General features: G+C 42.2%; 2 protein-coding genes across 2 annotated transcripts; both read left to right on the top strand.

Annotated features, from left to right (window-relative positions):
- The first annotated feature begins 2,544 nt into the window (after nt 1-2,544).
- LOC125521105 (probable glutathione S-transferase GSTF1) lies at nt 2,545-3,895 on the top strand. The gene is made up of 3 exons (XM_048686154.1): nt 2,545-2,758; nt 3,104-3,152; nt 3,322-3,895. Exons 1-3 carry the CDS (start codon nt 2,600-2,602, stop codon nt 3,765-3,767), a joined length of 654 nt encoding a protein of 217 aa, XP_048542111.1. The 5' UTR covers nt 2,545-2,599; the 3' UTR covers nt 3,768-3,895.
- A 1,648-nt stretch (nt 3,896-5,543) lies between these two features.
- LOC125522102 (UPF0047 protein YjbQ-like) lies at nt 5,544-8,634 on the top strand. Its single transcript, XM_048687180.1, has 7 exons — nt 5,544-5,888; nt 6,000-6,060; nt 6,692-6,786; nt 6,873-6,906; nt 7,183-7,237; nt 7,327-7,369; nt 8,244-8,634. The coding sequence occupies exons 1-7, from the start codon at nt 5,652-5,654 to the stop codon at nt 8,313-8,315; spliced, it is 597 nt and encodes a 198-aa protein (XP_048543137.1). The 5' UTR covers nt 5,544-5,651; the 3' UTR covers nt 8,316-8,634.
- The last annotated feature ends 3,722 nt before the right edge of the window (nt 8,635-12,356 follow it).

The following is a 12,356-nucleotide window of genomic DNA, read 5'->3' as shown; positions in this document are numbered from 1 at the left end:
TCTTCTTCTCTTGTGTCGGGTCATGAACAGTAAATGAATGCATCAGACATTCCTCATTCCTGTCCATCTTACTCTGTTCATACATAGACCACAACTTGGACAGTGCATTCTCAAGGGTAGTGGGCCAAGATGGATCAATCCATTCTACTAGTCCACAGTTTTTACCCTCCTGGAAAAAGAGTATTAACAAAATGAATTACATAACAGTGACTTGCTTACAATGATAGGCTAGATTACTTTATACTAAAATTCAGATCATGCTCTAAAGTAAATAACTACTAAGTAAACAATGCGGGTGTGCTAACCCATGAATATTCTGTCCTAAAATAAGCTAACATGGTAGATCCAAACTAAAAAATGCTGGTATGCCAACCCATGCATCTACTCTCTTAAAATATGCTAACCTGACAGAGTTAACAAAATGACCTAACTAAACAATGTTGCCAGAACCAGACTAAACAATGCTGGCAGAGTAAACAATTAATGAATCCACTGTCCAAACTTCACAGTATAATACAATGCCTGCTTCCACAGTAAACAATGACTGCATCCACTGTCCTAACCTCACAATATAATACAATGACTGCTTCCACAGTACATATCCATGGTAAACAAATGACATATCTGTTTGGTAAATCCACAACTTCCAATTAGTTCAGCTGGAACCATACCTTCTCTGCACAACAAAGAAACCTCCTGCCAGTGTGAATCCCTTCGAAAGCAACACGCCTTTCTGCTTCCTTCCCGTGTCCATGGCACAAAACATACATATCTGTCTCAGGGCCCTCGAAATCTGAGTCTTCGGTGCTAGCAGGAACCTGGAGTGCAAAGGAATGACAGAGATTTGGTCCAATGATTGAAAAGAAGCTCATTCCAGAAATCCCCAAATATCAAACCCTAACCCTAACTCTGAGAACTGACCTTAATGGTGCCGTCGTCGGAATCTGAGCTCATGTACTGCTTGGTGTGCTTGCTGCTATCCGACCCATCACTCCACGACACCATGGCGCTGCGGCGGCGGCGCGGCGCGGCGGCGACGGGTGCGGCGACCAAGAACAGAGCGAGAGCGAGAAGAGAGCGAGCGAGCAGAGTGGAGAAGGAGTAACGGTTGGCGCTTTTGACTGCTAGGACCGAACGGCGCCGTCTAACGCCGTCTGCCGGCTGTCGGGACGGCCTGGAGTGCCACGTAGACGAAAAACGGGCCCCAGTTGTCATAAACTCACTTAACTCAGCCCGATCTGCCGATCAGTGGTTTTCCAAAAGAATTACGCTAGACGTGGTGCTTTCTGCGGCGATTCTGTATCCTAGTGTTTTTCGCAAACCTAGTCCTCAAAGTGATGGTTTTATGCAATTTACTCGCTCAACCAGCAACCTTCTCATAGCTGGAAATTCATCTAGACTCGGTTTTTTGTGGGAGTTGAGTTCACCCACCATTTTGTTAACAAATGCTCCGTCATCTGGAAATGAGTCGAGAACATGAGGAATGCCTTCAGACATGATAATGCAGATTTGTGAAGCAAGGCCTGTTAGGGTCTCCATCTGCTTGCCCTCCGCATCCATTATTCTTCCCAAGACCTGCATATATGGCGAACTAAAATTTCAGGTGATGCAGGATTTACTTGATGGTCACTCATAGTTATTGATTCCACAACAGTGAAGCACTTTAATTAGTGTACAGATGCCATGCATGTGTATAGGCTGCTAGCAATTCCAAATTCAAGTTTTGTGCACATTAATTGCCCATTAAGAGTAGCACAAAATTAAATTGCAAAAATGGCAAGAACAATTTGCTTAACTAGCGACCCATCACTCTCGTCTAACCATCCAGAGGCCTACTGGCTATTAAATTGGAATTCGGACACTTTTTCCCAAATTCGCGAACTTGTTTTGAATTCGTGAATGTTTTATAAAATTCCTGAACATTCTACATAAGTTCAGGAACTTATTTCAAGTGCACTAGTTTTTTTTTCAAATATGTGTTCTTTTTAATATCCATGAACATTTTTCAAATGCACGGACTTTTTATCTAAGTTCTTGAAATTTTCTTGAATTGTGAATGATTTTCAAATGCACAGAATTTTTTTTAATCCGTGAAGTTTTCTCAAATCCATGGATGTTTTTCAGATGCATGAACTTTTATTCAAGTTCGTGAACCTTTTTTGAATTGTGAACATTTTTGAAATGTGGGGACTTTTTAAAAATCCATGAATGTTTTTCAAATGCGTGAACTTTTTATTCAAGTTCTTGAACTTTTTGAAATTCATGAAAAAAATTCATATATGTTTACTTTTCTCATATGTGCGAACATTTTTGAATTCATGAAGTTTTTTTTCAATTCTTGATTTTTTTCTAGTTCGTGAACTGATTTTCTAATTCATGATTTTTTAAACCAAAAACATTTTTTTATTTCACCAAGTTAAAAAAAACTATAGAAAAACGACCCGGTCTGCTGCTCAACGCACCACCCATATGTTGGACTTCTCAGATCGCCGGTCTACTGCTTGAACTTTCTGCGAAGCAGCTGTATAGAAATGCAGCTGTCTGTCCAGCCGCCACCTTTGACTTGTGCAATCACGGGAGGGGAGGGGAGGGGAGATCCATGGGGACGGAGGTGAAGGTGAAGGTGTTCGGGCCGGCGAGGTCCACCTGCGTGGCACGGGTGCTGGTGTGCCTGGAGGAGGTCGGCGCCGAGTACGAGCTGGTGCACGTCCACCTCCCCGCCGGCGACCACAAGGGCCCCGCGCATCTCGCCCGCACTGTACGTGCCGCTCACCTCTTCTTCTTCTTCTTCTTCTTCTTCTTCTTCTTCTTCTTCTTCTTCTTCTTCTTCTTCTTCTTCTTCTTCTTCTTCTTCTTCTTCAGTTATTCTAGCAGCCGATTGAGATTTCTCTTTCGACAACGAGCACCCTCAGATTAACAAACAAGGTAGCAAGTAAGAATAACACCTTGCCTTGCTGAGATCTTGGGTGATGGTTGCTAGGCCGCGTACAGGTTCAGATTCAGAAAGTCTAGCTAACCATGATTAAGACGTCTGATTATATTTATACCCCTAACAAGAACGGTGGATCATAATCAACTGCTCATATTTGTATTTACCTTGCAGCCCTTTGGTCAGGTCCCGGCTTTCCAGGACGGCGATCTCATCCTTTTCGGTGAGAGAACAAATATTCATTCAGATTTATTTATATCTCGTATCGACACACAAACACAAGGAAAAGCCTGAAGGAAACAACGTCTTTGTGCTAGCTATAGACTGAGCAAATTGCTCTGCACAAACATTATTCAGATGATTTATATTTTGTACATATGTTGTCATCCCAGAGTCGCGTGCGATTTCGAGGTACGTACTCCGCAAAGGCGCATCCGATCTACTCCGAGAAAATAGCCTCTCCAAATCGACGATGGTGGACGCGTGGCTGGAAGCAGAGTCCCACAACTTCGACAGGGCCATGTCGGCGATCACCTTCCAGTGCTTCGTCGTGCCCATGTTCATGGGCGGGACAGCCGACGAGAGGGTCGTCAAGGAGAACCTGGAGAAGCTGAAGGTGACCCTCGGAGTCTACGAGGAGCGTCTGTCCAGGTTCAAATACTTGGCCGGAGATTTCATCAGCCTGGCGGACCTCAGCCATTGCCCCATGGCTCACTACCTGCTGGCCAGCCCCTGCTCGTCGGTGCTCGATGCGTATCCGCGTGTGAAGGCGTGGGTTGATGGCATGATGGATCGGCCGAGCGTGAAGAAGGTCATGGAGCTTATGGATGCGCCGTGAAAAGAGTGATGTGGTGTACGTGTGCTTTGTGGAATGGAAGTTGTCTCAGCTGTGCGAGTGGAGATGATTTGTCTTGTTTCAACCAGGAGTCAACCCAATTTATATGGAATGATCTTAATTATTTACAACCCAACTTACTAATAATGGCCCATTTCATCACATGCCACGAAATGTCATTTAATTAAGCTCTCTAAGAGTATCTCTAACCAAACTCTCAAATTCCATTTAACTCCCCAAATTGGCATATTTTGAGGAGTTAATCAAACCTAAGCGAAGCCTCAAACCTATAACTTCTCAGAAATTTGAGGATTTAAGTCTCAAAAGGTTCCTTTTGGATCAAATTTGAGAGAGGAGCGCCACTTTCTCCTCAAATCCCAAGCTAGCTCTTCTTGTTGCATAAAACGACAGAATCGCTGCCGCGGCGACCGATTGACATCCCGCCGCAATAAATTCTTACCAGCTGCTCACCCAAACCCTAGGTCTTCCTCATTGCCACCCATTTCCCCCAAAAGTTGTCACAATCCAGACCAAAATCACCGTTGCCCAAAAGTGCAGCCGCTTGATTTGGCACCAATGTCGCTCGAATCACCGCCACCGCTCGATCTGCCGTTGTCGTCGCCTGTTTTCGCCATGGTGAGGCTGCTCCCCACCCACCGCTATGCCTACTCATGCCAACACCACCCACTGGTGGTCGTGAGAGGTGCCGACGACGCAATGAAGGAGTCGGAGGAGGAGGAGCCCCACTCCGGTGTCAAACCGCCGGAGAAGAAGGATGAAGGGAAGAGGAGGAAGGTGAGGGGAAGCAATCCCATACCAACACAAAGGTGCACAACACGATGTCGTGGTGCCCCTCCAACGTGGGAGGAGGAGCACCAAGCCACCGAGGTGCAGCTCACTATCGTGCACGTTGACACCCTCCTCACTGACCCGCTGGCGGTGGTAGAGGACCGCACCACCGAGGTGCGACTCGCTGCCGAGCGTCGGGCATCACTACATCATCACAGTTCATAACTAAAAGTATATAATTATTAAAAGTATACTTTCAAATTTGAGTTTTGAATGAGGTGTTCGTCCACAATCTAGATTTGAGGAGTTAAACTCGAGAGTTCGTTAGCTTCACACATTTTTAACTCCTCATATGTGAGGAGTTAAGGTTTGCAGAGGAATTTGAAAGGAAATCTTTTGAGTTTGGTTAGAGATATCTTGATCCTAGCCATTTTAACCTTAATTGTGTTTGTGAGCATGATTTTCGATGTGTCCATGATTAGAAATAGACTGGTGAATTATCCCGGCGAGGTGGTGGTCGAGTTGTGCTGCTATGGGGAATTGGACTGCACTCTATCTGAAGTGATGCTTTTGACTGCGCCTTTTTTTTAATTGTCGTGTGGCTTTTATATTCAAGGTATTCTTTGGTTCTCGGAGAAGTTTTTAGATATAAGCACATATTATACTCTCTCCGTCTCATAATATGAGATATTATAACAGAAAATAAAAGAAAAATAAAATATTCTTTTGACATTTACAAATAGGCTGGCTGATTTACTCAGCAAAAGAAATGAGATGACGATTGATGAAAATACATCATGATACAAAAACCGGACGCATTTTTCGCGCACCACCACTGCAAGTATCATTTTCCACTGGACATTGCAAAATAGATTTTTTTTTTGAGTGGGCAAAATAGATTTTACAGTGGATGCTTTTCATGAAAGAAATAGGAACAAATTCACCCAGCAATAAAATTCGAGACATAAAATTCAGACCCACACAAACCAAGGGACAAGACAAGAAAAGAAAATCAACCGCTGCGCTGCAGGCCGCCACACGCTCTCTCGCGCCACTCCCCGCCTCCCGATTCCCTGGCCGCCGCCGCCAGGTCCGACCATGCACGCGGCAGCGACCGCCCCGGCGCTGGCGCCGCCCGTCCTCCTCCCCCTCTGCCTGCCCACCGGCGCCGGCTCCTCCGCCCGGCCGCGCCGCGCCGCGCGGGCCGCCGTTCGGTGCGAGCTCGCCGCCGCCTCCGCCTCCCCCTCCGCGGCGCCCGTGGCCGCCCCCCGCTGGGCCCAGAGGACGGTCGTCATCCCGCCGCAGCGCCGCGGCTGCCACATCATCACTCACAAGGTGCGCCCGCCCTCCCCTCTCGTTCCTACAGCTTTGCCACTGCCATGCCTCTGTGTCTTTGGTATGGGTAGTAAATTGGTGACGGTGGATTGCTTCTTGGCTGTTTTGCAGATCATGCACGCGATCAGGAGCGACCTCTCCGAGTTCAAGTGCGGCCTGGCGCATCTCTTCTGTACGTGATGCAGTTTTATGTTCTTTTTGTTGTTGTTGTTGTTGTAGACAATCAGGGAGGCACAATCCTGTGTCGTTTCTTAAAATTATCAGTAAGTTTTATGGCGCTGCTCACTCAGTGTCAGAGCCGTCCGGCTGGGTAAATGTTGTTTTGCATTGGAAGCTCTGTTCTGAAACCAGATTTCAAAGCTTTTAACAATGAGTAAATTATCTTGGAACTATAAGAATTGCTCCAATTAGAATTGGGAAATCATCACATTTGGGTTTACAAGTGGACCTCAGACCACATGTTAGGGAGTAGTGACACTTGGACCAATTTGCGACTGTATAAAGCAATTTGCTCCGCTGTAAGGGTTCTTGTCTGTGCGTAGGTCAAATTAGCAGCTAGATACTGAAGGTTTCAAGTGGTTTCTGAACTGCAGGAATGAAAAAAAAAATTGAGTGCACAAAATGTACAGTTAATTGACAGCAGAACTTGAAATTCCTGATGTTAGAATGTATCCGCAGAACTTATGGTGTCACTGGTTTAGTTTTGAGTGAAGTGAGTATCTGATGATGGTATGTTATCAGAAATTCAGAATGCAGTTTCCATTGTTTTTCAGAATAGTGAAAGGTTTATATATGCTCTGCAGTGCACCACACGAGCGCTTCACTCACTCTTAATGAGAACTACGACCCCGATGTCCAAACTGACACTGAAACATTCCTTAGTCGAATTGTCCCAGAGGTGAACGATGTGATATTTCCCTTTCTTTTTCTGTTCAACGATATCTCATTAGATTGGTCTCCTGATCTCTGTCTGATTGTAATTAGGGTCCATCTGCTCCATGGAGGCACACCATTGAAGGTTAGGTTCTGAACCCTGATATGGCTGGCCGTTGATCTTCCTTGTTACAGTGTTCTTATTTAAATTATATCGTCATGTATACTGCTGCACCTTCAGCAATGCTCCATTAGTTCTCTAAGACTGAAGTCTAGTCTTTACTCTCCATTCTGTATTTTCAAAATTATTCAGATCTTGCAAATGAATTACAAGACTGCCTGAGCTGTTTCTTGACTTGATAAGCAGAAACCAAAATTTACATGATTAAATCACCCACTAATACTCAGATTCTGATTGCAGGATCTGATGACATGCCAGCACATATCAAATCATCAATGTTTGGCTGTGCCTTGACGTATGCCCTCCCTCCCTAATGTTTCTCTTTTACAAAATATGAGTGACTTCGTCCAAAACAAATTAGTGACATTTTTCCTTTGTCTTCAGAATTCCTATCACTGACGGGCGTCTCAACATGGGAACTTGGCAGGTGCGTAAAGACATTTTACTCACAAAAATGGGCCCTCTTTTGGTACACGGTTACTGATACTGTAGTATAATCATCTTAGATGCATCTACTCTCAGTATTTAAGGTTAGATTTTCTTTATAGGCTCGACTGAACATACAGTAGAATACTTGGTTTTTCGATAAATGATATATTTGTAACAGAACTATAGGAAGTGGTCTATTCAGTGCATAAGAACAGTATCCATCTATTCCATATATGAGTTTAAACTTGACTCTTAAGTCTGTGCAGCATGTTTCATTTGGGTGTCAACCACCCAAGACATAATGTCAGTATTAGCAGCAACCAGATGTTATTCAGGCATCTGTGTTCTAAATTTTATCGTCTGAGTCGAACACTTGAACCCGAGTCGTACTACGTCTCCTATGTTCATATCCGAGTAACATTTGCCATGTTTTTTTTTGCCAAATCATGACCTGAATCCAATTTTGTTACTAACACCTGGGTCTGTTTAGTGCATAAGACCCAATGTCCCATCTATGCCATATATAAGTTTGCAGTTCACTCTTAAGTATGTGCAGTATGTTTTCTTTTGGGTGTCAACGAGCCAAGACATACTATCAATATTAGCAGCAACCAAATGTTATTCAGGCGTCTGCGTTCTTAATTTTATCATCGAGTCGAACACCTGAACCCAAGTCGTACTATGACACCTATGTCCATATCCGAGTGACATTTGCCATGATTTTATTTTACCAAATCAGTTATCTGATCTAATTCTATTTCCAACACCCGCCTCTCATGTGGAAAGTTTGGGTAACACCTGCTAGTACTCGGGGCCCAACCTCGGCATTATATTTGATACCTAATCTTGATCATTCTATTTTTTATTTCCAGGGTATATGGCTCTGTGAACATCGTGATTATGCTACTCCTCGCACAATTGTGATTACTCTCAGTGGGATATGAATGGCCAATGCTAGGAGCTGCAAATACAGTGTTGTGATTCTGATGTGCACTGAAATTGGAACTTTGCTCCAACTGTTATATGAGCTGCCCCGACATATCTTATTTGTAATTGTTTGCGTAGTTTTGTACAAGGGGAATAAATAGTAGATTTTCTGAGCTCCCATGCAAGCCCTGCCTATGTGGGCCGTCTAATTTGCATCAAGATATGTGCTAGCTCGCTATCTTCACCTTCGTAGAAATGTCTCTCTTTTGTTATCTCAAACAACACTTATAAAGACGCCATGCCATCATATAATAATAAAAACACCAATTATGGCTACATATTATGTAGTTGTTATCATGAACAAATGTTTGTAGGAGAATGTACGAGTGCTCTACCTAGAGACTGCATATGACATCAGATGATGAAGAATATTTTTCTCCATTTAAATATGTTTTCAGATGAGGAAGTGGTTGCATCATTTATACCTCTACTTTTATATATAATCGTTTGTAGAAGAATGTACGTGCCAGAATGTACGTGCCAGGAGGCTCGCAAAGTTGCGAGTGTGTGCATGCCCAAAAAAATGCATTTGGTTGAATAGTCATCTTCACAACCGTCCCACTAGGTGATGGGGAAGAGGCGGCCGTTGTTCTTCCCAACTACGGATATATAAGAATCGAAATTGGTGGTGGAGCCCGGAAATAAGCCGAGGGTGTGCACACATAAAAAAAATTCTACCTAGTCCAAGTGTCATACAATATTTGGGGAAAAACACAAATAGCTGAATCAAATCACACAACATTATAGTTCACAAAATATTTCAAATTTACAACATAGAAAATGCAACTCTAAGTAACTCTACAATGTTCCTTTGCCATGAAAGCTTCAACTACGTCATCCTCAACACATATCACTCAATGAGTGCCAGTAAGCAATAGCTCACAAAATCATCACCCATACTATTTCTCAACTTGTTTTTCACTAAATTCATTGCCGAAAAGACTCTTTTAACACTTGTGGTGACCACCGGTAAGATCAATACCAATTTCATAAGCAAGTGGACCAAATTATATAGAACATGTTTTTTTTCTTCAATCAAGCATAATAGAGAGATCGCCAATACTACACATGGATTTGAACCTATAATCTTGTCTCATATCATCAATAAAAGTAGCAAGTTGGAATTCAAGCTTTACCAAATCGATGCTTAATATGTCCTTGGGGTAGAATTGAATAAGTTTCATTACCTTGAGTGCATCTTAAGTAAATGAATTGATGGGATTCAAAGCACACATGCAAATATGCAACTCCATATTACCTTAATCAAACCTACTGTGAAGCTTTTGAATGATTTGATCAATGATACCAATACATACTTCTCTTCTATAACTATCATCATTTGTTTGTACTTCATAATATATCAACATGATCTTCCATGAGGCACATATCCTCTGATGGAGGAACTTGAATGCCATGTTTATTGCAAAGCAATGTCACCTTTGCAAGAAATTCTTCCCATCCATGAGACCGCATGTGTCGCATTCTACTCTTTGCTAACCTAACAAGTCATATTGCATTAATAATATCTTGATCTCACTTTTGATGTGATTGAGACAACTCAATTGTGTAGCCAAGAATAACAAGCATCAAGTGAAGAATGAAAACAAAGTCAAATGACTCCAAGGCAAAAGCCATCCATGTATTATTGCCCACTGACTTTTTTGTGAAAGATCTTTCTCAATAGTATCGAGTACTTCAAGGATTGTGGTATACATGCTAATAAAGCACAAAATGGTCCTAATATGAGAACCCCATCGAGTATCACTGAGTCTAGCTGATCCCATATCTTGATTTAATGAACTTCAACTTTCAATTTCACCCATTTCAAGTGCTTCCCAAAACTTTTGAGCTCTAACATCTCGAAGCATGTCATGTTGCTAACAAGAAACTCCAATAATATGGAGAAAGTAAGAAACATGATTAAAAAAATACCCACGCGGTTCATTTCTGTTTGCCATAATGACAAGAACCAACCAAAGTTCATGTGCAAAACATTAAATGTAATAAGTTGGGGCCTAATCTTTCATGATCAATGTTTTCAACCCTTTAATCTCCCTATACATCTTTGCTAGCCCCGTCATATCCTTGTCCACGAATTTGAGTAAGAGTCAAATGATGAACGATTATCAAAGATTCAATTGCAGCCATAAGTGACAATAAAGTTGTGTTGGCAACATGAACAACTCCAAGGAACCTCTCACATCTCTTTCCAACTTTATCAACATAACATATGCAAAAAGCAAGTTGCTCTCTGTGAGATACGTCACTAGACTCATCAGCTAGGATTGCAGTGGTCATTACCAAGATCTTCAATAATTTGTTTTGTAGTTTGCATCGCACAACATTCAATAATTTTGTATTGTTGGATTAGTCAAGATGCAATTTTTAGGAGAATTGTTCAAAACAACATTATTAACTTCTTCATCATTTTCTCAAAGCCATTTTAGAAGTTCAAGAAAGTTTCCCCTATTTCTAGATTGTTCACTCTCGTCATGTCCACGAAATGTCAATCCTTGGCTCAAAAGAAACCTCAAGCATATAAGTGAATAAGTTATTCTAGCTTTGTACCGATGGTGTGGGAGGGCCAGAACTAGTCGCTGGAGGGGAGAGGCGGCGTGGCAGCACAGTGGCACAACCGCGCGTGGGCCGCTCACTCTCTTTTCTGATTCTCACGCGACACAGACTGGGAGGAAGAGACCTACTCGACTGAGCCGGTAGGCCTTGAACAATCCTTTTGCGCCAAATTGCTAATTAGTACATAGTAAAAAATCTCAACATTCTGGTTGGGCAACAATCCACTGTGCGTAACCGCTAGCTCCGCCACTTGGCCGATGTCAACAATTCCTTGAAGCGCCAACAACATCGCCGGTGCCATGATGGTAGCAATGCACATCTTTGTGCATGACATGATTGGCTAGTCGGTCGAACTCTTTAGTTTAGTGTATGGATATATTTTTGCTTGTGTAGTTGGTTGTGGTGTGTGCTCACCTCGGGCCCTATTAATTTGTAGTCCCATTCGTCTACTTGGCGCCAATGACAGATGGACACCAACACAAAGGGAAAAGCTATGCATTTGGTGGATCGGGGTGTTAAAGTGCAAACCACCGGCTATGGATCGCTCTATATCTATCTAAGAGCATCTACGGTCGGACTTGGCAAATCCGACCCCTCAAACACCCGCGGGCACGCCCACAATTATGTGTCCTTATTTGACACATTCTTTTCCTTCGTTAGCCTGTGTTCATTGTGTTCCAAGTACGGTACCCAAGTAACAGAAGACGTATATAAATTGGTGGGGTTGGCCAGAAAAGGGCGAGTTTTTTTAGGGGTTGGAAAAGGGCGAGGTGCTATTATTTAATCGGAGGATCAAGTGCAATTTTGCACACAAAGTAGCCGCACGATGCACACAGAGGCAGCGAATTGGGCTGGCCCAACAGCGACAACACACAGTTCAAAATTTCAAAAAAATCATGTGCTCTCTTGGATTCGCCCACAGGCACACATAAAACAAGTGGGCTAACCAGCAGAGCTAAACAGATTTGCAGATTAATATGTAGCGCAGGGTTTTAATAACTATCAGAAGTATTCAATCATACATTTTTTGAAAATTCAAACAGGACTTTTTTGGGAGAAGTTAATATTTTATGGAAGAAATTTATCATTTTCGATTTTTTTAGAAATTGGAACATTTTTTGAATTTGTGAACAATTTTTTAAAAATGGGAATAATTTTAGAAATTGTGAACCATATTGAAAAGGCGAAAGTTTTTCCAAACTATGATTTTTCATTAAAATCATGAGAAATTATTGAATATGTGAACAAAATTTCACAATAGAAACATTTTCGATTATATGATTTCTTTTTAAAAACAAACGAATTCCAGGAAAACGAGAATATTTTTAAATTTGGTAAACAATTTTTAAAAGCCGAAATATTTTAAAATATATGTTTTTTAACAGGAACATTTTTTAAATTCTCGATAACATTCTCTAAATGTG

The sequence above is a fragment of the Triticum urartu genome, chromosome 7, assembly GCF_003073215.2.
Source record: "Triticum urartu cultivar G1812 chromosome 7, Tu2.1, whole genome shotgun sequence".
In the NCBI taxonomy this organism is placed as follows: domain Eukaryota; kingdom Viridiplantae; phylum Streptophyta; class Magnoliopsida; order Poales; family Poaceae; genus Triticum; species Triticum urartu.
Note: the sequence above shows the minus strand (reverse complement) of the source record. Positions and strands in the feature narration are given on the sequence as shown.